General features: G+C 43.0%; 1 protein-coding gene across 2 annotated transcripts in view; it reads left to right on the plus strand.

The window, feature by feature from the left end:
- Nucleotides 1-26656, plus strand: part of yes1 (YES proto-oncogene 1, Src family tyrosine kinase) — a 120712-nt gene that overhangs the window by 91135 nt on the left and 2921 nt on the right. The window contains exons 1-11 of one of the 2 annotated variants that reach the window (XM_086204112.1): nucleotides 4319-4717; nucleotides 13946-14236; nucleotides 15706-15805; nucleotides 16970-17068; nucleotides 19558-19661; nucleotides 19852-20001; nucleotides 20738-20893; nucleotides 22365-22544; nucleotides 24283-24359; nucleotides 25071-25224; nucleotides 25469-25600. In XM_086204112.1, coding sequence (XP_086060238.1) covers nucleotides 13954-14236; nucleotides 15706-15805; nucleotides 16970-17068; nucleotides 19558-19661; nucleotides 19852-20001; nucleotides 20738-20893; nucleotides 22365-22544; nucleotides 24283-24359; nucleotides 25071-25224; nucleotides 25469-25600 — 1435 coding nt within the window. In that variant the 5' untranslated portion in view covers nucleotides 4319-4717; nucleotides 13946-13953. Of the gene's footprint in view, nucleotides 1-4318; nucleotides 4718-13945; nucleotides 14237-15705; nucleotides 15806-16969; nucleotides 17069-19557; nucleotides 19662-19851; nucleotides 20002-20737; nucleotides 20894-22364; nucleotides 22545-24282; nucleotides 24360-25070; nucleotides 25225-25468; nucleotides 25601-26656 lie in introns of those variants that run through there. The other variant, XM_086204113.1, reaches the window with a different exon arrangement.

The raw sequence follows: 26656 nt of genomic DNA on the forward strand, positions 1-26656 counted from the left end.
TTTTTTTTTTCCATTTTCGTCATCGAACTTGTAATAGGTTTCTTAATATTTGCTGTAAAATCACGACGATTACCGGGCTCCTCCTGCTGCAAGTGACACACGAGAAGGTGCTCATCGAACAATTCGATTAACTTATTAGCCCTCACCAAAGTCATAGTCTGGAAGTCACCAGACCTCTGGATCCTGTGAATCACGCCTATAGCTCAGCAAACACCTCAAGAGTTTTCCAGAAGAGACATTCACGTCAGCGGCGTGTTTACTCTGACGCGATATGACGAGCAAAGCCAGTCACTGCCAGAGGGGCCTATCCTCAACTTCTCCTTCTTCTTCTTCATCTTCTTCACGGGGCGTGATTCGTAAGAAGAGAACAACTTAAACCCCATAAGCTCTATCTGGAACAGACTACTAATATTAGACCTGGTTCAGAGCAGGAGCTCGGTAGTCTGGGGGAAAGGCGCCATCATGAGGCGAGAAGAGAAACATGCAGAGATCCGCTGCAGGTTCTGTCGTCAGCAGTGCGCCCAGAGGGGGAAAAGGAAAATATGAGTAAAGCTTCACTTAGGTTGGGTCATCCTGAGGTAAACAAGAACATGTTCCAACAAAATACGCGATGGAGGCGTGTAACTTCAGGTGATTGGAATCGTTTTTTTTCGCGTGTCTTATTGACCTGAAAATGTAAAACTCACTCAAATGAGAGAAAATTTTAATTTTCCGTCGGTGTCAGGAATCGTCTTCCAAACCCGAACGGACTTATCCCCTCGTTTTAAATCGATCGTCTGCAGCCACCGCCCCTCCAACAGCGGTACCTACATTATGCAACTACCACCTTAATTTGAACTACCTCTTTTTATTTAGTCATTCATGACTTTATTAGGAACATCAGAAGCTCCCCCTCAGCCCTGACGAGGGCTCGGATTTCGTTCGTGTACAGGTATTTTATCTTCACGGGGTTAAATTTGACTTTTATACCCCGAGTTTGAGGACATTTTTACATCGTCAGTTGAAAGTTAGTCTAGAAGTGTTGGGTTGTGTGTGTGTGTGTGTGTGTGTGTGTGTGTGTGTGTGTGTGTGTGTGTGTGTGTGTGTGTGTTTGCATTAATCGTATTTTGGGCGAATGCGTTTCTCTCCAGATCTGCACTCTGCTCTTAGCAGACGAAGAGACAAGGCTTCCAGGATTGGTGTAAAACAGCATGATGCCATGACGAATACTCACTATGTGTGTGTGTGTGTGTGTGTGTGTGTGTGTGTGTGTGTGTGTGTGTGTGTGTGTCCCACTATATGCTTTGAGCGGCCAAAATTCTGAGCCTAAGAACTTCAAATGGTTGTGTAAGGGTCCAGACTTGGATTGAGGGTTGGGGGTCTGGTTAGGGTGAGGATCAGGGTTTGGCATGTGTTGGTCAAAGTTAGGGGCAAGGGAAAGGATATGGCCGATGGGGTCTCTGTTGGGTAACACAATTCGCTGCAGTCCATCTCTGTGTGTGTACTGGTTTATGTTACATATTGGAGAACTTTTCTGGTATAAACACTAAACTTATCAGGACCTCGAGTCCTCATGGGGACCAAAGACCGGCCCTAAGCGGCACTGGTACTATCAGAGTTCCAGGCTAAAATAAAGGTGTGAATTGAACATAAATTAAAATTATGGTTAAGCGAGGGTTTTGTGTGTGTGTGTGTGTGTGTGTGTGTGTGTGTGTGTGTGTGTGTGTGTGTGTGTGTGTGTGTGTGTGAGCGTGCGTGCGTGCCCCCAGGTAAAACTGAGTGTCGACTGCGTGCAAAGCATCCACAGTCACTAGGGGTCAGCAAATCACTTCCGAAGCGCCTCGAGTGAAGATCAACACCCCGCGGGTGCGCGGCTTATCGTTGTCAGCGTCTGCAGATGCGAGCTGTTTGCAACCTCACCGCATCACCCAGGCGCCTCATCACATCGAACAACAACAAAAGGCCGTTTTGGGGTCTGATGAACATTCTGATAAGAGGAGCAGTCTGACTGTTTCAGTCTGTGCAGCTCAGACTCAGTAGAAAACAACTTAAATGCTCATGAGAGGTTGTTTTTTTTGTGCTAACGTGGCACTTAAGATTAAACACACAAACACGTACATGCATGACCAAAACTCCAAGCTGCCAAAGTAAGAATAAATGTATCTTAAAGGAGGAAAAGAGTTAAAATTAAATCAACTGTGATCTCATCAAACGGCCCCTGGATCGCCATTTTTCTGATGTTACAGACAACAAATATCAAACATTAAAATCCTTCAGAGTTCAACAGGTCCATATTTCCTACTCGTGAAAAAATTCCAGAACATATGATACTTGCCAATATTTGTTTTTAGTTTTACAAGTTGCGGACGAGAGGCGTCCTACTGAACAAGAAGTTCCCTCTCATGCTTCCACATCACACTGATCTGGGCTGAACACCGGACCAGGATTTGGCTTCCAGGCCGCTTGATTTCAAAAGTCATCCTCACACACACACACACACCAGCCTCTTCAAATCAGATGTTCAAGGAGCACAGAGAAGAGGTTCTCTTACTTCAAAGAATGTGATACCAGCCCTCAAAATCTGAGATGGCGGGCCTCCCCTGAGATGAAGCTTAGAATGAGGCGCCCCCTGTCCCTCCTCACTAACAGTTCTGCTTATGAGATGATTACTCAACTTTTTAGCCTAGCTGGCTAAATATTGCTGTTTTACATTGCAACAGAGCACCACATACATGAAAACTGTTCTTCCTGAGCCAATTATTTCTTTTCGATTCTCAAAAAGTAGGAAAAGAAGCAACAATTCCCTCAAACTACTCAAAGCTAATCAAATCGCATGTTTTTAGGCTCCTCTGTGGACTTGTTTCATAACAGATATTCTTTCGCCTCTCATTCTCTGATGGATAATAACCGGCGCCTGACTGGAATTAAAAGACAAACAAGTTTCACAATTTCCTCACGAGACATTTCACAATCAGAATTTTTTTGATTCCCACATCCCAGGCAGCCATAAGGGTGTGTCCTACAGGAACAGGTCAGACCTAACAGTCACAGACAACCATTACATAAGACCTAGAGTTGAACGTGTAGCACGAAATAGGTACAATACTGGATTATCAGATATTGAATTAGACAATTTCACATAGTCTGGATTACTTATCATTAAAAAAAACAAACATCAAAAGTCATCGCAAAATGACAATACTGACATTAGGATAAAATCAGGACTTACCTTAGACTGTATACTTGAGTAGGGAGGGCTGATTTCCTAAAAGTAAGACAAAGTGCAACACTTAAAAAACTAACAACATTGCTCTAACCCAAAATCTTAGGGTGTGCTTCAAGCAGGAGGTACAGGCTAAGAGGTCCACCACACTTTAGGCTTGGGCTTGACTTACTTAAGCCCCTCCCACTGGCACACCTGCTCTCACCTACTTCCTCACCTGTCATCCACTTATCTACTAGATCTCCCACGTCCTGACATCCCACTTAATACATTGGGGAATTGACTAAATATGTAGGCTAAAGTTTATGCACTGTAGGCTTACAATGCAATCCTATCTTTTTATAAATAGAGGGCGCCAAATGCTCGTAAACTGTATCAGGTCCAGTGTCAAACAATACTTTAGCATGTTCATAAAGTTTCAATGAGGGTCATTGAACCGAGTAACAAATATCAACACACATTTATGTCAGGCCGATTTGGTATGAAGCCAAATGGTGTTTTTTTTCCCCCCCTTGTCTCTTCAATGTGAGGCAGTATAGTCGGCCATATTGGACACTACGGGAAACCATTCAATTGCCGACGATGAGGAGTTCAGGGTTTACCGGAAATTACCAAATAATTCCGTTTGAACCACTGTAGCATGAAATGAAGCTGTCTGTTCTTGGATACTCGTGATCTCAAGATATTACATACGATGTTTAACTGAAGTTTAATTTCTTTCGGTTTTATGTTACGTTTGATATAATAATAATAATAATAATAATAATAATGATGACGTTAATAACCGGAAGGATAGGATACTGTTCAGTTCTATGTAAAAGTGATGAACACATCTATACAGAACAACACTCTTTCGTACCCCCGCCTGTTTCAGTGGTTCTCAACCTTGAAATTGGGAAAAGAAGATTGGAAGGATACTGGGAATCATATACCTCTGCATTAAGACATTTTCTCCTTTACCTTTAATTTTAATTGAAATAAAATGAATATAAATTCTCAAACATGATTTTAGAAACGTTGGCAACTACACTGCTTTTTTTTCTGTTTTTCGCCAAGTTACAAAATCTGAATTAGTGAAAATTACGAGTTTAATTTGTGTTCCTGAACGCATCATGATTCCCTCTTTGGCCTCGTCCGTTCCTCCGTTCTGGCCCGGCTATTGTTGTGTGTCTTCCAGGGCGACACTGACCCATCAGCAGGCGGTGATTTCTGGATATTTTTACTGCTTTTGGGCGCTTCCACACCGCCGTATTAAGCTTTCCTCGACAACTGACAAGAATATTGTCGTTTTTGAAGGACTATTCGGGACCCCGGTGGAGGACTTTGGGCTGGTGAAGTAGTTAATCGGTATGGGACAGACGGAAGACTGAGATTCCACGTTTGAGACCGCTCGGGTCGGCTGCTCCCACTTCGGATTGACGACGTGAAAAGACAAAACGTGGGTGGAAAAAAAAAATAGAAAGAGCACAGGACGCATGTAGCCGAACTACAACGCTGTTGAGGTCGCTGTTAAAGGTAAGCAGTGCTCTCCAGGAAAGTCACATTTTACCCTGGAGGAGGAGTGAGCAAGGCCTGGTTGTCCGGTAACACAAAAAAGTTCAGAAATCCATCATGACAGTTTGATGGTAATACAAGTGTGCTTTCAAGTTGACCCGGAACCAGGACTGGAGCTTTTTTATATAAGGTGGTACAAGACGGAACATGGAGGAAAGACTCTAGGCTATATGGTGCAGATTACGCCGATTTTGGTTGTAACAACAAATCCATTTCCCACGTATTGTAGCTGGCATCTATATAGTGTTAACCTTGGTTTAATTGTGAGTTCCTCCCACGCAACAAAGTTTTAAGCACTCAAATCTCCTCCCACAGTTCAAGGCCTCAGCTGTAATCAGCCTCTGTGGCATGACAACAGTTTTCAGAAGGACCCCTTTCAACTTAATGCAAGATTTAACCCTTTTCATGTGATGTGCACACGTTTTTTTGTATGTGTGTATAAGAAGGCTGGAAGTACAGGAATGCTGCTGGTGTGTTGGGTGTGTGTCAGTGCATGTAGTCACTGTTCCTGTGTCTCCGTACTCCCATTGCCACAGTAATCCTGGCCCTTGGTAATCCCTCTGTTAGTACTGTCCCAGTTGGCTGGACAGGCATGTCTATCTCTCTCTTACACACACACACACACACACACACACTCACACACACACAGCTGGACTGCAGAGAATTGAGGAACCCTAACAGGTGGTGCTGCTGAGTTTAATGGAGGCATGAAGGATCCTCGATTACTCCTCCAGTGTCCTCATGGCACTAATGACTCTCCAGTGTCAGTACAGTTTTTAGTTCAAACATTGGCACCACAGACGCAGAATCTTCTCTCAGTTTCTCTCTCAGCGGTGTGGTTCACCCTAGTGTGGGCATAGAGAACAAGAAGAGCTTCTCTGTGTTTATGGCTGGAAGATGGCTCTTTCTCCCTCCCAGCTTCACTCTAGCCTTTGACAGGCACAGCAGGTGGCCTCAATGGCATGAATGGAGTCGGAAGGAAGTTCCCCATCCAGCCCTCCACCCCAACCCTGCCCCCTCCACTCACACTGATTGGCAGAGATGGCAGGCTGCCCTGAAGATAAGACCACACCGCCGCTCTCGAAGTGTGTGCCAGTGCAATTACTGGGTTACGCTCCAGTGATGGTTTGCAGGCCCTGCTACCTTCTCATCTCCTAGCGATTGTGGCTACTGTCTTCCCAGCAGATCTGTCAGTTCAGCTTTCATGCTCATGCACTGGATTTATCTTTCATAGCATGAGCTGCTTGGTTCATCTTGTGTGCTGCTGTTTGATGGAGCCGTGTTGAAAACTTGTAAAAGTTTGTTGTGCACCTGCGTAGCGGCAGCCTGATAGTGTTTCTGGTATTGCTGAAATCATGCAAACATAGCTCATGTTATTGGTGTTTACAATGTGTTCAACATGAATGTTACCGCAGCTGTATTTCTAAAACACAGGACACTGTTTGGTTTGGTCCAAGGCAACACCATCTTCATCTTCCTATTTGCTTTCACTTTAAATATAAGTCATTATTAGTGTTTTGTATGAAGGTTTGATGTATTTTCTCTACTGTGTCCATCTCACTGGTGTTATAGCATTGCCTACATTTAACCACCATTGGACTTGACAAGTGTTCTGCCACATAAATGTGTGAAATTACTACAGGAATGTGAAAAAAAATTTTTGAGCACCAGTGAGCGACGCAAGAGTTCAGACGCTGAGCTTGGAAAAATGCACGGATTTGCCACGCTCTCAGACTTATTATCACTGGTGAAGAGAAGTATAGAAACATTGAGGTCGCTGCTTCTCAGCCAGTGCTGACCGTTGCTTTTATTTTTAGGAAAGGCATCAGATCAACTGTCAGTCATTATTGGTGTGTGTGGGGTTTTTTAGGAACTTGAGTACAGGCCAAATTGTAACTTGTCTACATTTGTCCAAAGATAGTTTGTGAATGAAGTCTTCAGGTTGTTGCATCAAGTTACAGTACAGCCCCCCCCCCCCCCATCAGTTTCCAGTCTAAGGTTGTTGTTTTTTTTACCTTAGAAACTCACATCACATTTCCCATAAATATTCTAAAACTTTTTTTGTGAAAATATCAGATTTCCAAAGTTGGGAGTGGGGGGGGGGGGGGGGGGCATGTGCTGGTCATAGTTGGGCTTTAAGTCCCAGGCATCACAATGCTCTCTGTCACGCGTGGCTGCAGAAAAGTCAGTCACACTCGTCATACAAGAGGTGGCACAAGTGTGTGAAGTAGTTCTGCCGACTCTACAGAGAGCATCAGAGCAGAGGACAGAAGTCATTTGTGTTGCCAGACATGACTCTCTCCTCTGTTCCCACCCTCGCTCCAATACACCCAGCAGGTCCAAGCTTCTTCTGTCTGGTGGATCCTCCAGTTCAAGCTTCCATATAAGGTGTGAATCTGATCACTAGAATCAATTAGGGGTTCGCGCAGGAACACTTAACAGTCTCTGGAGGAGCCAGGGGAGGAACCAGTGACTTTCCAATTCACGCTGCCCAAAAGTATTTACGTTCAAACAACACATTCACCTTTTATTTTTTTTGTCCTGGTCATTATTAAAGAATAAGACAATTTGCAAATAACGATAATTTTCAATGTGATATACTTTCAAGCTGTATTGTTGGGCCTGAGCAGACGCACACTAGAAGGCTTCAGTTGTAATCGTAGCAAAACAATCTTATTTTCACACGCTTCGCTGAACAGGGATGGTTGCTGATATCACAACAAAGCAATGGCCGCAACAACGGAAGACAAAATCTTCAGATATAACTGTAAACACAAGCTTAAACATAATTTTTGTTTGTATTTTAAAAAGACATTGTCAACCTTCAGCTATCTGCTCAGGGAGTAAGAAATAAAGATTCCAATCTGATGAAGCATTATAAAGCAGAACGGAAATCCTCAGTTTCCTGAAGCCCGCGGTGACGTCCTCCATTAGCATGTTTCCTGGCTGCAAATCCTCACAACTGAGATGCTGAAACCAGAGAACGCTTGACACTTTGTTCACAAATGACTTTGATCATTACTTCATTATCAGCATCATTACGCTTGTTAATTCTATGTTGTTCAATCGTGCAACTTTTTTTCAGCTCAAAATTCAGTGCCGGCTTTGTAAACCTTTTGATAATGTATGCTACAGACGGACTCTGATCAGCTCCCAAAAGCACTGGAGTTCGACACCCACTATTCAGATCAGTTAGATGCTGGATAGGCAGACTGAGTCACAGCCTCGTCCTTAGTGACTGTAAAGATTAAACAAGTCAGTAGCTCAAAGGTCGATGGCCTTCTCCCAGAACTCTCTGCGGTTGCATCTTATCTGATTAGTTGTGTCAGCCGTGAGAGCAGGGCGCTGTCGTGCTTGATTTAGGGCGGGTATTTAGGCAAAAAGACAAAACCCATGAAACAACCATTGACCATCTTCCACATCAACAGATCGACCAGTGCTGTCAGTGAGGGCTTTTATTTGAACATGGGTTGTGAAGGAGTTTTCCTGTTCTCTGTTGCAGTATCACTTTATTGTGATACCATGTTTATCACGGGTAAAGTATTGGGATGTCACATTACCAGGAATTAAGGAGTCTGTAACAACTTTTGAGAAATTTTGGAATACACTGGAGCTTTTCTCTGGTTTTGTGTTTTGACCGTTCAAAAGCTTTATCTGTCCTCACACGCGTCCATGTTTGGTGATTGACTTACCGGCAAACAGTCATGAGTCACTTATTGATCAATGTTGGTTTTATTTCAGACCACAGGAAAAAACTCTGCTATTCTTTAGCTTCCGAAATACAGTCTGCTCTCACGCTTACTCACAACCGCTCACTTGCTAATGCAGCGCTACACTGGTCTGGTAAATCCCTGCTGTCTCCGTCGTATCTGTTACAGCTCTTGCTGCTGCCGTTATACATACTGTTAGTGACCAGTATCTTCAGTACCTGCCCACCTAGACAAAGCAAATCCATTAGCTCTTGTGACTTACCTACTCGCTTTTGTTTTCAGAGGTATAATCAGCATTCGTTCCTACATCACGTTGCCATGCAGTAGTGTCCAGTTTTTATTATCTCCAATTCTGATCCAGTGATGGAAATGTGGTTAATCTTTTCCCCCATCAGTGGGTTTATTTACATAAAAACTTTAAAACATGCACATTTAATAGATCAATGACATGTTACGGAACAACTGATTCTTGATCCGGTGCAAACTATGGAATCAAGTCTGGTGCGCCACCATTATACCGATTTGTGAAACAAAGTCAGCTGATCTGTGAATATCAGTACCTTCACATGACTCTGATATCCCACCTCGACTCTTAACTCGCGTCCACCTGCAAAGTGGCCTGTACCTGCTGTCGTAACATGTTAATTTAGACTAGGTGTCAGTTTTAGCCTGGTAACATAGCCTTATTTTCCTCCTGCCAGCTAAAACAAACGCTTCCCTCCTGCAGCTCTCTGGCATAGTTTCTCTTGGCCTTGTGGAAAGCAGCAACATTATGTGTGTCCTTAATCTGACACGGCATCACTGGCTCACAGCCAGTCACATGGCCTTGGATGGGGTCTGACTCCAACATTTGTTTGAACACACACACACACACACACACACACACACACACACACACACACACACACACACACTTGGTTGTGCTCAACACTGGTATGGGACAGTATTCCTGGGAGTCAAGTTATTCAAAGCATTTCTATTTCATATTCAGTGCAAGCCAGTATTCTAACCGCGTGATCTTTGTGAACAGGATGGATCACGTTTGTAAATGTTGGAGAAATCTGGAATTACTTCTCTGACCTCACAATGTATATCTAGGACCATGAAGCCGGATGTCTCTTTGGATTCAACCTCATTTAGGGCACTATCTGAGAGAGTGTACAATAATCTGCCTATAATTGGATTTTCTGTGAATGTCATTCTAGTCCTAATTAGGTTTGGTAAATTTGAAGACAAACAATTTTGCTTACTAATCTCTTCAACAGAAATGTTCTCCTAAGTTATGCTCCGTTAAATGTGTTGAATAGTAATGATACATTAGATGAATGAAATTATAACAGCCAGCCGGTCTCCTGCTCCTAATGCGGTTGTAAGTCTGTCTGTAGAAACGACCATTGTCCAGTCGGAGCGCCAGGTTTGATTGATTGTTAGGCTGCTTGGCTCAGGCTGTCAGTACCCTTATTAGCATTTGTACGACTTGGTGTTAGCATGTGTATGGGTTTGCATAGTGAGTGTGGTGTGTGCACTGTGTGAGACCACCACAAGGTATTTTCTCATTGTCTGTAACAAAAGGAAGATGGAATGACAAAAGAAACAGAAAGCTTTTTTTTTTCTGTCCCAGGGGAGATGAGGATTTCTTTGTTTCTGAGGGCATGAAGATGGATAGTTTTTCCTTTTTTTAGGGGAATAAAATATCCTTGAAAAGAATAAACTAGCAGCCAGTAGAATTGATAGCAGATTTTGGAATATCAACCCCAGTTGCTCCACAATTTGGACAACAACAGCTTGTTGAAGTACGCCGACTTCACCGGGTCTGAAAAGTGCACTGATATAAACAGTATCTGCAGCAGCACTTAACAGGAACGCTGATTACATTCAGATTTATTTTTTCCCGTCTGTGGTGTGAATAAACCACAAACGTGCCATGACTTTCTCTCGAGGCCACCTCTTCTTTTCTGTGGAATGATGGCGAGTGAAATGTGTGAGTGTTGAAACAGTTTGAGACTCTCGCTCATGTGTCAAATGTATGAGATCACCTGGGCTTCTAGTGTGTGTGTGTGTGTGTGTGTGTGTGTGTGTGTGTGTGTGTGTGTGTGTGTGTGTGTGTGTGTGTGTGTGTGTGTGCGCGCGTGACATATGGTTAAAGGTTGACAGTCATTAAGACAGATGAGTTTTTATACAGTTGTAAACTGTCGAACACTTTGAAAATGTAATCCTTTGGGAAGAAGGATGGAATGTTATACCTTTTTTTTAATTTCCTTTCATTTCTTTAGTACGTAGTAGCCTTCGATGAGTCCCTGAATACAATCACACAACTGGAAATTAGCATAATGCATCATCATCAACCCTCCTTCCTACGCTGAGGCGGTGTTACGCGTTGCTGCCGTGACGTACAGGTACAGCTCCATCACTGCTGTCTGTGATAAGCAGCCACACGCATTAAGTTGCTTTTTAAACCTTTTAGGCCTGATGTTTCCTGATCATTTTATTATTAGGTTTGATGTTCACCGTGTTCTGATTCTGCAAATGAATCCATGCAGATATTACACATTAACAGCACTATCATCCAGCGCATGGCTTAATTGTATGTTGCCGCAGCCAGGACTGTAAACTTGGACTCATTACAGGGCACCAACACTCTTTCACCATATTTTCTTTTACCTTAGCTCTCAGTTTGCTGTGGAATTAGTGGCATTAGGTTCCATGTCAGGCCATCAGTGTTTTGGTCATGTGGAACTCTGCTGGGTTGACTTGTTTGACAGGACAAGGTCGGAGGTGACGGTCATGTTTATCTTGACCTCTGATCTGATGTCACTGGTGCCTATTGTTAGATTTGTGGAACAAATGAGGTGTCAAAATTGTTTTAGCGTCATATTTGGAGTCTACATGGAGACACGTGGCCACCTGCTGTGCTGTGAATTCTACATTTACAAAACTGATAACTGTTTAATTGCATATATAATCAACTTCAGCAAATTCAAACCTCCACAAATCTGTATATCAATGACCTTAGACAAATGATGAATTTGCAAGCAGTCAGTGCTGCTAATGGTAACCTGACGTACATTTTTGTATTTCTACTACATAAAACGTCCTCAGCACAGCCCAGTCTGCTAAGGAGTGTTTGAAAAGTGATAGTGCTGGTTAATCCAGCTGTTTATTTTAATTATGCATCAGTGAAAGCTTGAATTGTTAGAATAGTAATAAGTTCACAGGGGAAAATACATTTCATAATTAACCATAATTAATGCCAGTAAAGTAAATAATATTCTTGACATTGAAACACCGAATGAAGGCCGACGTCAGCTGTGCCTCTGCTGCTGCGGTCGTCTGCTGCCTGCAGGTGTTAGCTTCTTAATACAAATTCAACATTAGCTCAACCAACAACTGCAGACGAGGCAGTTGACAGTATTGTTTCTACATTTTGTGTGTTTACTCAGTGTTACTGTTTCCACCGCAGCCTCTCCGCTCTGGCGTGTTTGTGTGATTTAGTGTATGAGCCCAGCGCTCGGTCAAAGAGCAGAGGAGAGCAGAGCCAAATAACGAATCTCCATCCATCCCTTTGACACCATCGTTCATCTTATTATCTGTTGCGCTGCCTCGCCATCGGATTTCAGTCAATACTGTTTGTTCATTCGAGGAAACCAATACGCCATCCAGCTCAAATATGTGGATCCATACATTGCTGATGAAATGACAACATACCGTTGTAAATGAAGCGTCGCGGTGCCACAGCGATGCTCCAGGTTAATAATCTTAGCTGTCCAGATGGAAGGAAACATGCCTTTTTAGCACAGACTCATTTCTGTCAGAAAAAACTAAAAGCAAAAATGACAGTCCCACTAGTTTATCAGTCCTTTCAAAATATCACTCAAATATACACTGTATATAATTATTTTTTGAATGTGATTGGGGCCAATTTGACTTGCATCTGCTTGCAGTCAATCAATATCTTTTGTTCGTGGGAGGATGTCAATAAACCATCCATCTGAAATAAGTAGATCTATACATTGTCGACTGTTTTGGTTTGGCTGGAGTGCTCTTCTTCACAAGGCGAGGCCACTCTTTGAGTAGATTGAAGGGAATTTTCTTCTTTGAAATTGGTTTGAGTTATAATTTGATTAGGGGAAAAAAAAAACAATTTCACCAGATCAATAAACCCAGGGAAAGGATTCCCTTTGGGAGATGATGTATTCATTTTTGGGGACCCGTCTTTTCAAAGAAAAATCCTAGAAGGATTTGAATGAGATAGGAGGCGATATGTGTACTACCCTCTACTCAGTCTGACTAAAGTACTTTATACTGCATGGCCCTTTTTTCCCCTCTTTCACGGATCCTCACATCAAAGGGAGCAGAACTAAATCTAATTATGCATGATGTTGATAGAGCATCAATTTCTTATGTAAGATGTATAGCTTGCTGAAGGGTTTTGTTTGTATTATAATGAACATGTACTTGGATTCTATTCTGCAAATAACACATTTGATATGATACCCCCCCCCCCCCCATGCATCATAGTAAAGAAAAACGTAAAGAAAAAAAATCCTGTTTGTATTGTGAAGGGAACCGTTCCAGCTCAGCACACATTCAGGAACTTCCTGGCAAAAGCACTTGAGAGAAGGATTATCTATACACCTTATCTGTATTTACATGTGGAGTAATTTGGATGTAGTCCTTGAAATGTGCAAACACAGGGGTCTCGTATAGCGGCAAGTACAGCAGGGGAGAGAACCAGCTCTTGACACTGAGGGGCTTTTTGCTGGTCTGAAGGTGGTGTCAGTGATAGTGTGATTACAGGGGGGAGTTGAAATGGCCACAGGCTGTGAGGATCCAGTTCCTGGCTCAGCTGGCTTAAAAAGCTTTTGTTGGGAATGGTGAAGTCATGAGAGGTCATTCTTTGGCTCCCGGTTTTTGTCTTCTGGCCTGGAGAGTTATGCCAAGAAGAAAAAGACCCCCCCAAGCTCCAGGGTAGTATCACAACTGTTTCTTGGGCTTAGTGATACAAGTTATGACATCATCACAAGCAAGGGCTCATTCAAACCAATGTATACACCTGATTTTCTGTTTGCTGTTAATATTTATAATTGAGGAGTTTTAAGGGATTTAAAGGGGGTCATTTAGTCTCAGCATGACAAATTTTGATATGGTGTTCAACCCTATTTAATGAAATAAAATTCTCTTACATGGATTCTCAGTGGAAGCAGTCTGCTCGTGTTGCAGCGTGGAAGTGATCAGTGTGTTTAGGAGGTTTCCTAGCGACACCAGTATTATAATTCCAAATCAGTCCGATAATTAGTTGTTGTTCATTGTCATATCCTAGTATGTTAGAATAATCACCAAGCTTTATTTTTTCAGTCCTAGAGACAATATTCTCTTTGTGAGGAACATGAATCCATTGTCTCCTTGTGTTTGCTGCCCAATTAATTAGCATTAGTTCAGTATCAGACAGTTGAGCAAATCTTCCTTCGTGTCCCCGCAGGTTTGACGATGGGTTGTGTCAGGAGTAAAGAGGACAAGGGCCCAGCACTGAAATACCGACCAGACAATACCAACGCCACGCCAGTCAATGCCCACCTGGGCCACTATGGGCCTGAACCCACCCTCATGGGTCATTCACCAGCAATGAAGACACACAACAACAGCTACAACAGCCATGCTGCCGCCCTCACACCCTTTGGTGGGGCGTCTTCCACCATGACACCTTTCGGCGGTGCCTCCACCTCCTTCACCTCGGTGGCTGTGAGCAGTCCCTTCCCTAGTGTCATCACAGGTCAGTTTTCAGAGAGGGCTATGGGAATATCACATTTGCAAATTTGAGAAAAACCTTTTTCAACATGAATGAGACGTCCTTATTTAAATTCAAATATATTCATACAACTTCAGTTCCCAAAGCTCCTTCGGAGAAGTAAACTCAAAGTTTTGCTGCTTTTTATTATAATGGCAAACATGAATTTAGCGTGCTCATTTGCAAATCAGAAATACAGCCTTATGCATATACATGCGCTATTTTCCTGTGCCATGTTCTAACTTTTCATTCTGTTCCATTATGTGCAGGTCACTATATAATTTAAGAATATACTCAGCCGAATATTTGTTATTGCGGCACTTTATGAGCAGCAGATGTTATGCAAATGAGATATTTGAAATGAGTCAGACCAAATAGAAACCCAAAATAGGTCTATACTGTGGGAAGCAATGCAGGCGCACGGACTCCCCTGAGCCAAACAAAATCGAAGCCTGCACTGGATTCACTCAAGTTACTTAGGCACATTTCAATCTACTTTATGCTATAGTTATTGAAATTGTGAAAAGAACTCTCAAGTCATTCAGGATGATCAATGTAACATACATTTCATAAATATATTCACCAATTTGATTCACTGACTTCAACTCCAGAGTGACAGAATGTAGAATCATAAGTAAAATGAATCAGAGGGAATATTTTGTTTTCATATGGGCATTGAAGGTTGTGGGTGCTGTTTTTTTATGTGGTGGTCTTTTATGTTTGCAGTCGCTCATCATTAAAGAGCAGAAAAATCCTGGGAGGTTTCTTTCAAAATAGAACAGAGGCAACTAAAAATCCCTCCAAGCCAAGAACAAACTTCTTATTCCTGTTGAGGCAAAGAAAAAAAAGACTCATGATATTTAACATTTCTGCAACAAAATATCTAAAAACAATTTGACCAATATTATATGCTTGGGCTTATATTTGAATTATTTCAAATGTTTCCAACAATGGTGTTACCTCCTGATTTTTATTTTTTTTTTAGTCGTGCAACTCATATTTTCATTAATTCATGACATTTTTTAACACAATAATCAAGATATTTCAGTATCAAGGTTACTGTGCTGTGCAAGTCACAACGGATGTGTGAGCTACAACACAAAAACATGTTGTTTCTTTTTAATTAGGACAGTTTTGACCGCAAAGCATTGCCAGCCTAAACCACAACTGAAATAACTTTAGCTGATTGAACATGATTTCCGATATTTTTTTTTTTAACACCGAAGACAACAACTCCCATAATTCCATGTTCCTTCATGTTGAGTAAGGGCAAAAAGGACAAACAAAGGCAGGATTTAAAAAGGTCATACATCATTTTAAAGGTGACTCGATTCATTCTCCTCCTGGTTTCAAATGTATTTTTCTCTTTGCTGGACTCTTTATTTAATCTTGAGTTCTCTGCAGGACTCCCCAGCAGCTGTAGTCACGTCTGTCCCCGTTCCTCCTACTTTCAGGCGGTGTGACGTTTTTCGTAGCGCTGTACGACTACGAGGCAAGGACGTCTGACGATCTGTCGTTTAAAAAGGGGGATCGCTTCCAGATTATCAACAACACGTGAGTGCATTTACTTGCTAACGTCGCCATTCTCCTGCTATGTGAGTGTTTGTTTAATCCCTCATTGTATTCAGGTCTGATATTAAGGCTGAAGTCTGTCTGGGTTAATAGGTTCCTCTAATGGGCCATCTGTTCTCATCACTTCTCTCCCGCTAGTCATCATTCTTCATTCTCAGTGTGTTTTTGTTACATGTATTCAAACATTACAAGATAATTGAATGTTTAATAAGCTTTCTGGTGTATTCAGCAGCACACTAATATGCCTGAATGTCAAACAGAGCAGAATATAATGGAATCAGTTTATTTTTTACATTTACTTTTTTTTTTATAGTAAATGTTATTTTCCAAAATGACACCCCTGCAGTGTTCCATTGAAATAATGTAAAAGGAAATGACAGTAAAAGATACAGACCAAGGGTGCTCAATGAATCAGAAATATTATTATGACCAACCGTGTGTAATATCCAATTACATGAGCTGCAATTTCAGGACTCGGATAAAATGTATCTCAAAATATCATTACATATGAAGCAATGACTACAAATTCTGTCCTCCAGTCTTGCTTGCATGCTTGATTGGTAGAGAACCCAACAAAAATCTCATTATTCTTATATTGTTCAAAATTAAATACGAAAAAAGACCATTTGCACTAAAACAATGAAAGATATCCCCATTGCAATATCTGTCAAAAAAAAATCACAGTGTAATGTTTTATGGAAATTATTGCCGTCTAACGCAGACATGAGGAAATTATTTTCAGCTCATAGTTTGCCGCTCTGTGACCAGCGGTGTCGAGGTGGCGGAATGAGCGGGGCTGCACGTTCATTTATCACACGCGTCCCCAATAACTCTGTTTTCACGTCGCATTTCCGCTGATGAATATTCTCCTGCTCAGGGGTGAGAGGAGGACAGATCTGCTCAAAAGTCCAATAGAAAGATTCTTCCTACATGTCAAGTCCTTTACATCCTTTTTTGTAGCAGAATTTACCAACAATGCTCTTGTCAGTCCATCCGTTTCGTCAACCGTGATTTGTTTTGTGACTGTGTGAATATGTTAATTGAAGATGTGCTTCAGTGACACTCAGTGCACTTGTCAGGGTGGATGTATTTCTTGAATTGCTTTTCTCTGTGTGCACTAACTTCTGTTTCATTTGCTCTCCTCAGGGAAGGCGACTGGTGGGAGGCTCGCTCTATCAACACTGGACAGAAAGGCTACATCCCCAGTAACTACGTGGCCCCGGCTGACTCCATACAAGCTGAAGAGTGAGAACTCAGTATTTCTTTCTGTTGCTATCTTGCTCCATCCGTCTTTTCTTTCCCAGCTTCTTCACTATTTCTCCTCCTGCTCAGTTAGTTCCTCACTAACATGATGCAGCTGAGTGGTCACACTTGGTGACTAAACCATCATGCACACATGGAGAGAGTCTAAACAACAGGACCCTGTATAGTCGCTGGTATTCCCACTGCTGTTCATCTGCTGTGACAGAAAGAAGTGCTGCTTTTAGACACTTTTCTCAGGTTTTTAATGGCCAAAAGTCTCTTTTAAATACCACAAGACGTTAGAGCTACTTTGTGGGATGGTTGTTGCCAGAGGGTCATTTTGTGAAGAAGGAGACAGACTCAGGAGGCTTTTTTGAAGGTCCCATAAGTGGCAGATTTCAAGTCCTGTTCCTCTGAAGAGTAACGTTCTTTGGGGAGGGGGGGTGACAGAGTGGACTTTATTGTCATTTGTCACTTATGTATCTGTTTTATTTCAAGCCATTCTTTTCCCCACCTTTTGTTTGTTTAGTTTCACTACCTGTTTCGTTAACCTTGAATTTCTCCTGATCGCGTCAATACACAATTCTGTCCTGGGTCTGTTTATGTTGAGCCGTTATATTTAGTTGAGATTTCCATCATTCTTAATTCTTAAACAGACAATCATTGTTATTTCAGTTGCTTTTATTGCTATTTTCATCACAGTTTAGCAAAGTTTCCTTTGTCTTACCAGTCGTGGGAAATCATAGTGTGGGAGGGGACCGCCCTCATTATTAAGCGTTCAGTGACATCAGTGAAGACGTCGAGCGCCCTACCATGTCTGAGGGGGAAGCTGCCGATCGTATGACTATGGGTTTCATGTATGTTTTGGTATTGAGCAGAAAATAGTGCATTTCTGGATGCATTCGTGTAAAGTGGGAGATTGGAATTCTTATCGGAAATTATTCTTTGTTATTTTCTGGTCATCGTCGTCCTGCGCTTTATCCGGTGGGTCCGAGTTGTGGGGGCAGCAGCCTCAGCAAGGCAGCCCAGACTGTCCTCTCCCCAGCCACTTCAACCAGCTCTTCCGGGGGAATCCCAGGCCAGTCGTGAGATATAATCCCTCCAGCTTGTCCTGGGTCGGCCTCGGGGCCTCCTCCCAGTTGGGCATGCCTGGAACACCTCCCCAGGGGGCATCCTCACCAGATGCCCGAACCACCTCAACTGACTCCTCTTGACATGGAGGAGCAGCGGCTCTACTCTGAGCCCCTCCCAAATGACTGAGCTTCTCACCCTGTCTCTAAGGGAGAGCCCAGCCACCCTACAGAGGAAACTCATTTCGGCCGCTTGTATTTGCGATCTTGTTCTTTCGGTCATTACCCAAAGCTCATGACCATAGGTGAGGGTTGAAACATAGATTGACCGGTAAATCGAGAGCCTCGCCTTCTGGCTAAGCTCCCTCTTCACCACAACAGACTGGTTTAGCACCCGCATCACTGCGGACGCCGCCGCAATCCGCCTGTCAATCTCCCGCTCCATCCTACCCTCACTCGTGAGCAAGACCCCGAGATACTTAAACTCCTCCACCTTAGGTAGCCCGAAAAGGTGGCACGAGCACGTCCTCCCTTGGACTCACCACCCATAGGAGGAACCGGAGGGGTCCGGTGCAATGTGGCTTGGGTGGCAGTCCAAGGCGGGGGCCTCGGCTGTCTGAACCCCAGGCATGGAAGCTGGCTTTTGGGACATGGAACGTTACCAGGTTATTTTCTGGTTCTGAGATATTATCTGAGAGTCCACCCCTGTAGTGAGGATGATGAGGGCCTGACAGCTTACTGAGAGGTGTGCCAGTGTACAACTTCAGTTGTTTGGGGATGCCAGGGGGAAGGTTAAGCACAGCAGATGCTAGGGCTGGTGCTGTTATTTTGTTTTGTATTATTAGTAGTTGATTTATCCTCAGTTTCTTGTGTGAATAGTTTTGTCTTTTTTCCCCAGTTTATTTATGTTTTTGTTGCACATTTCTTGGTTGCACCTGTGAATAAATGTCTGCCTCCTACCTCACAAAACGACCCTCTGGCAGCGACGATCCCACATACTTATTATAACTCTTCCATCCAAAGGCATTTAGCTTTGCTGCTCTTCCTCCTCGTCTCTGGACCAAACCTCTGTGAATCCTAAAAATTCTTGAGTCCTACTTAACTGTGTTTGGAGGGAAAGAACACCTGAGCCATGTTACTGGAACAAGCTGAAGCCCAGCTGGCATTAATCACGGACTCTAATGATAGAGACTAGTCCAAATTATTTGGACTTTAAAAAGATTTTAGGATTTTGCCTCCAACTTTGAAGACAACCTCAGAAGATCCACTTTAAAGCTTGAGGCCAGAGAATTTCCAAATCTCTAACATCACATCTCTGTCACCATGTTATTATCATATGACATAAATTTGTGCTTATTATACAGTACATCACATTGACATCTTCTTCTCCGATTGAGCATTTGGTTTTCTCTCTATTGGCAGATGGTATTTTGGTAAAATGGGCCGCAAAGATGCCGAGCGTCTTTTATTGCTGCCAGGGAACCAGCGTGGTACTTTCTTGGCACGAGAGAGTGAAACAACCAAGGGTAAAAATATTTTTCCTTCCAAGAGAAAAGACTGCAATTGTTAGTGTTGCAGTTGAATGTAGAACCAAAAGATGTTTTGTGTTTTGGCTTGTTTGAGCTTTCGAGGACAGCGGCTTTTGATTTATTGCAGTCATGAGTTCAAACCAGAGAATTTGAACACTTTCCATCTTCATTCCTGTGTATTTTCAAGGTGCCTACTCTCTATCGATCCGGGACTGGGATGACGTAAAGGGAGACAACGTCAAACACTACAAAATTCGAAAGCTGGATAACGGCGGTTATTACATCACAACTCGAGCCCAGTTTGAGACACTACAGAAGCTGGTGAAACACTACACAGGTACACATTCTGTCCTTGTTCACGCTGGTGTTTTCCCCTCGTGTTTGGATTGTGTGGTCTCGTTGGGTCAACATGTTGTCTTCTTTGAAGGGTTTTGGAAGTACAAGTAGTACCTGCTCTTGTTTTATTCAACATTTCAGCCCATGAATACAGTGCTTGTAGAGGAAAATGAATTATTCAACTGCAGATCTGTTGCTGGGGTATATGTTGAATATGTTTTACTGAGGATTTTTTCCTCTGGCAGTGACTGTAAACCCATTACATGCAGTGGTTTTACTGACATGGTCATGGCTCAGTAATCATGACAAAGTCCCAAAAAATGTAAAACCTATGAGACGTGAGCTAAAAAAGACATGAATATTTTTTTTGGGGGGGGGGACTGTCCGAAGCATGCTGAAACTAACAGGTTATATGTCATCATTTAAAAAAAAAAAAAAAAAAAATCAATGTCTTTTGTTTAGTTGTTGGACCTAAATGAATTTCTTTTGCTGGTTTAACAACTGTAGACTTGAATTTCTGCAGCAGTAACTTCGACAACAAGTAATAAACACAGTTTGCTTGTCAGTTAGTCTCTGCCGTACATCTACCCATCAGCGATGGTCCAAGCTAACTCTCCAACCCTCCTCCCTGATTGTTGATAGAGAGCTGGTCACCGATGCAAACAAATTCAACTACCGGTATCTATGTTTGTTTCTCTCTTTTCTCTGTGCATCTTTACATGTCTGTTCCTGCCCAGAACACGCCGATGGGTTGTGCTACAGGCTAACGACTGTGTGTCCCACGGTGAAGCCGCAGACCCAGGGACTTGCTAAGGATGCTTGGGAAATACCCAGAGAGTCTCTGAGACTGGAGGTCAAGCTGGGCCAGGGCTGCTTCGGAGAAGTCTGGATGGGTAAGACGTCACCACCGCTGTACTAATGTGGACTTTATGTTTGCATGGGGGGTGGTTTCCACAAACAAGTCAGTAGGGAATTGTTTGGCACTCATTTTTGAAACAAAATCTCTAAATTTATTTATTTTGGTGAACCCTCTCTTTGTAAATCTGTTCACTTTGGTCACACCAGAAGTGACGCTGCAAAATTGAAATATTTGCCATCTGGAAACTCAGTCACATATTGATGAGTTGGGTTCTCTTTTCACTCAGTCAGTCAATGCAGAACTAGAATGTTTTCCTCCTTTGTCATGACTGCCTGCAAACCTTGCTACGGGACAACAGGATTAGATGAGACTGATCGCGGCTGTTCAGTTCAAATGAACTGATGTGGGTCTGAAGCTTTTATGGCGCTGGGCATCTACATTTCCCATGCAAACAAAACTCCTACTTAATCCACTAAGAAGTAGTTTGACACTGATCATGAATTAGTAAAGAATATCATTTGTATGGACACCAGTGCGTTCATATAGAAACAAATCATCCAATATACATGATTTATGACCAATGTAAATTTAATGGCAAGGAATCCTGAAGCAGTTAACTCAGATAAACTGAATTACTTCGTAGAATTATTTATGTTTCTGACCTCACATCTCAGTGCCACACTGGCCCACATACTGCTAATTTCTGTCAGTTTGCGCACACACGTGCACATGCTCTCAGCTCAGTAATCGCAGGTCATCCGCCTACGCTTCAGTTCTCCAGCCTGCATGTGAGGCGGGTTCCTTTCAACCAACACCACTCGCTTCTTTCATCATTTACTCTTTCATTAAGCCCTGCCTGCGGCAAGCCTAGACCTGCCGTGCAATCCCAGGAATTCCTCTCGCATGCCTCTTCAACATTTGTCCTTGATGGTTTTTCTGCTCAGCCACAACTTCTTGCTGAAAATTCCCTCTTTGTTCATACATTTGTCCAGCGTTTTGTTTCTTTTAAATGCCCGCTTGTGCTTTTGACCTCTATTGCACCCTGTGTTCTCACCATATTAATGAGATATTGTCCTACTTTGTCCTTCAGCGTGCTTGTGTGTGTAGCGTTTGCCCAGTATGATTCATTCATGAAGGTCAGCCTAATGACGGAAGCACTAGATCTCCTGCCACTGCTCATTGTATGTAAGCAGGGCGTGAGTAAGTGGCTCTCAACCAGGAAGTGGCTGATTATTTAAGCAGCCGTGTTCTTTCTCTGCTCAGCTGCTCTTTACACAAGGGAAGGCTGCCAGAGATCACTGGCTTGAAGGTGGATTTTTAGGATTGACATGTCCATCACCTAAAAGGGGTCAAAAAGTCTGTAACATGCCTTTCACTTTATATTTGTTTTATTTTTAAACTAGGTTAATGCATTATTCTGTACATATGTGTAGTAGATTACACAAATCAGATGTGTGTGGTTTTTACCAGAAATCAGTTACCACTTTTGACTTGTTTTTATTCAGGCACATGGAATGGCACTACTAAAGTGGCAATTAAGACCCTGAAGCCAGGCACCATGTCCCCAGAGGCTTTCCTGCAAGAGGCTCAGATAATGAAGAAACTCCGCCATGACAAACTGGTGCCGCTGTACGCGGTGGTGTCTGAGGAGCCCATCTACATCGTCACTGAGTTCATGGGCAAAGGTAAAGACAGCTCATGCTTCTCGATGCTCGTAATTAAAAGTTGTCAAGAAACCAAATCGCTGAGTGTTGAGTCAGATAATCTAGTGTGCTTTGTACAAGGAACCAAGGAACTCTTGTGGGTGTGTGAAAAGGCTGTTGAAGTGCTGTCTAGGGTATCGATGTGCCATCTAAATTCTTAACTGCCTAGAGGCTCCTACAGATCGAGATTTGCAATCACTGTAAGTTAATTGATGCCACGCTGTGCAACACGCATCTAATAGTCTCAGGTTTGACCATCAGTCTGATGCATGTGCTCTGTGAAATGAGGCACCCATATAGACATTGAGGCAAGTCAGTGTGCAGCGTTATCAATTTGCATCTGGTTGCTATGGCAACAGTGATCGAAACAAGAAGCAAACTCACGGAATTGCAGCATCCATGCGCATGGACAAAGCTTAGTAAAAGATGAGGAATAAAAAAGCATGGACACGGTTATGGCTGCGAGCTGGGTCACTCCGTCACCATTGTGCTGATCACTGTATCAGTTCACGCTGCACTTCTGTTGCTTGGTTCGTTGACGGAGGTTGTGGCAGCAGTCGCACTTGAACATGATTGCCTGCATAACTGCCGTGGTCAGATGTTTGTCGTAGGCTATCTTGAGTTGGCAAGACCAGGGTAACTGCTGTGTCTGGTCCTGACCCCAAACAGTGGCCTTAGGTCACGCTAGGAGGTTCTTAGTTATCTTACATGTTAGCCCAAAGTGACACAGTGTATACTGGTTATTAAACAAACAGGCTCCCGATGCTCATTTTGTCATGAATACGGCTTGGCAGCATCCCGATACTGTGATAGAGTCTCAAAAAAGGACTCTGCTTCAGCCTGACAGAAGGCTTGGTGCTCATCTGAAGACAGGGAACATGGTGAAATCATAACAATAAATCATGCTCCTAAAAGTCAGCAGAAGCACTCAGAGTCTGCATTTTTATTTCAGGAGCAGAGTGACTGACGTTTGGGCAGATATTGTGATATGAGACTAGATATTATTGTAGATATCTGAAACTGATATCATGATAAATTACATGTGTTGTCTTTTTCTGGTTTTAAAGGCTCTATTACAGTAGAAGTGATGTCACTTTCTGAGCTTTCCAGACTGTAAGAGCTGTTTGATATTTTCCTTTATCTGCTCATTCATTGTATACACATTCTGTTCATCATCAAAAATCTCTCTCAATCTTTTGTGTGGGGACCAAAAGTACAATATTGTCACAGTACTGTTATTGAGGTATTCGGTAAAAAAAAAACATGATCTTTGCTATTGTATGAAACCCTGAGTGCATAGTAGCGAATGGTCTTTTTAAAAAAAAAAAATTTTTAAGACCAACTTTTATCTTCCTCAGTGTTCTTAATGTGCAGAATGGTCATGAATGTATGATTTTATAAACGTTTCAGGATCGTGGATCTGTAAATTTGCCGTAAAATAATGAACAGAAGCTTATGCACTTAGTTTCAGATTTGCTCCTTTGGGACTCACTTAAATCTGTTATGCAGGATTCTGATTGAATTTGAGTGAAGCACAAGTAAAATGACAACACGTAACAGAACTCAACTTGATGGGTGAAGCCTGTGGGATCTTTGGCAGCGCAGTCGTGTTGCCTCCCATTGATCTGTTTGTTTCAGCGTGTGTTGCTGAGTTTCAGTGTCAATCGATGCTCCTACAGCTCCATCGATCCTGCTTGACGCTTTCTATAACTCTTGACAGGGAGTTTACTGGACTTCCTGAAGGAAGGAGATGGGAGGTATCTGAAGCTGCCTCAGCTGGTGGATATGGCTGCACAGGTAGGATCAAACACTCCTCTGAATAGCAACACAGGCCTGTTACCTTCCCAGCTGCTCTTTAGCTCTGTGTGAAGGAAGGAAGGAATCTGTCGGCTCAGTCATAAAACAAGGAGCTCAGTGTGGGCAGGTTTCCAGACACGCTTGTATGAGTCAAATATTCAGTCCCTGTGCATAAGGTTTTTAGTTTGCTCACCATCTGGCTGTCATATTTAGTTAATATCCAACCTGACATCTCTACCGTCTCCTCCTGTCCTCCTGTGCCTGCTGGCTGGATGTGCCTCCCCTCATTCTCCACCACTTAACAGCCTGTAGTACTTAAGCGCCGCTCATCAGAGGCCACTTAAACTCGCCTCCCCAGTCGCCTACTGTGATCTGCTCTTAGTTTGTGTCTCTGCATTCCCTCTCCTCGTCACGCAGCAGAGTGGAAAAGTGTTTGAAAATTAGACCGAGGCAGGCTGACACCTCCTTACACCTCTGAGGGAGCTGACACCCGGTTGAGGAGGTTGTTTGAAAAGATTTGGCAACTGTTGATTTAAACCACCTAGACTGAATAATACATTATTTTAAAATGACCGCTCCATTACCAATAAATATTTGATGGCCATCTTTAAATTTTCAAAAGCTTGTGTTAACTGTTTGTTTTGGTTGCATCTCTCTGTTGGTGACCATCCATCCCTCCATCCCTGTCGCTCCTGTCCAATCCTGTTCCAGATCGCAGACGGCATGGCCTTCATCGAGCGGATGAACTACATCCACAGGGACCTGAGAGCTGCCAACATCCTGGTGGCCGACAACCTGGTGTGTAAGATCGCCGACTTCGGCCTGGCTCGACTCATCGAGGACAACGAGTACACTGCCAGACAAGGTAGGATGTGTGTGTGTGCGTGTGTGTGTGTGGGTGGGTGTGTGTGTAGACTGCATTGGCTTTAAATAGACTTAATTTATTCCAAGCCCTTGATGTCTTTTGCTGCTGCATCAATTTATCTCTTACCAACTTTTCCATTAGCAGTTGAGATTTGAGTTTTAGTTTTAACCAAAATGAAAGCACACTTTGATCATTTACAATCTCTTTTTCTCTTACTAATTGTTCAATCTCATTTTGCATCCAGGTGCTAAATTCCCCATCAAGTGGACGGCCCCTGAAGCTGCTCTGTACGGCCGCTTCACTATCAAGTCGGATGTCTGGTCGTTTGGTATACTACTGACTGAGCTGGTGACCAAGGGCAGGGTGCCATATCCAGGTGAGACAATGACTTTTTTTTTGTCTTGAAGATAAATATTTAGCGCGTGCTCTTTCTTCTCATTTCACATAAGATCTTCTTTTTTTTTCAAAACCTCAGTATTTCCATGTCTTGTATATGTCTGGGTTTTTGCCTCAAGACAATTTCCACATGCTACTCTAATCCTCAGTCAGTTTTAATAGTATTTTCTCACACATGCTCTTTGGAATGGAACTGCATATCGTAGACATGAGTCCACACAGATGTTTGATTTATCTGTCCGTGGGAAAGTATCTTTTACCCTCCCAAAGATCATCTGCCTCCTCGTACCTACCCCTGCTGTCTGGGAGGAGTACTGCAGTCGTATAAACGGCACTGATTAAAGAGTGGTGCCATATGGCAGAGTCAACCACCGTGTCTTGTCAAGGGCCATCTGGCTCCTGAGGCCTCCCTGGATTCTCTGCAAACCCTTAAGTCTAATTAATTCACTGCAAAGTTTAGGGGCAAATACCCCCCCCCCCACACACACACACACACACACACACACACACACACACAAAATCAACTTGCTGGCTCTTGCTTTGCCATGCTGGCTCTTCAGGGAGCTCAATTTCTTTTCCTTTGCATGGTAGACTAGAAGCAGTGGGAGGTAAGTATACAAGTGTCTGCTTGCCAACATGCTTTTTTCTATTTTTGTCGGTATATATATCTACTCACTCAGATATATGGCAGGCATGTTATTAGAGCTGAGGGTTTGAGACGCTAGACATAAGTCATGCTAACACTTCACCATCCGATACACCGCCGACAGCATATTGTGGTCTCAGCAGTTGCTCCGGGCCTTTCCTCTCTCTGAGTGTGAGATAATCTGATCCCCACTCTCCCACAGAGAGATGAAAAGGGGGGGTGGGGGGGTGGGGGCGGTTGCGGCTGTGACCATGCCACTGACTGAGTCATAACCTCTTTTAGCTGTTTTAGCTGTTTTCGAGCTCCCTGTGGAGCTGTATCAGTGCTGTGTCATGGGGTTCAGGATCACTGTCTTCATGTCTTGGGAAGAAATACTCAACCACAGAGCTC

The sequence above is a fragment of the Aulostomus chinensis genome, chromosome 5, assembly GCF_037954235.1.
Source record: "Aulostomus chinensis isolate RoL2024-O1b breed Wild chromosome 5, RoL_Achi_v1.0, whole genome shotgun sequence".
In the NCBI taxonomy this organism is placed as follows: domain Eukaryota; kingdom Metazoa; phylum Chordata; class Actinopteri; order Syngnathiformes; family Aulostomidae; genus Aulostomus; species Aulostomus chinensis.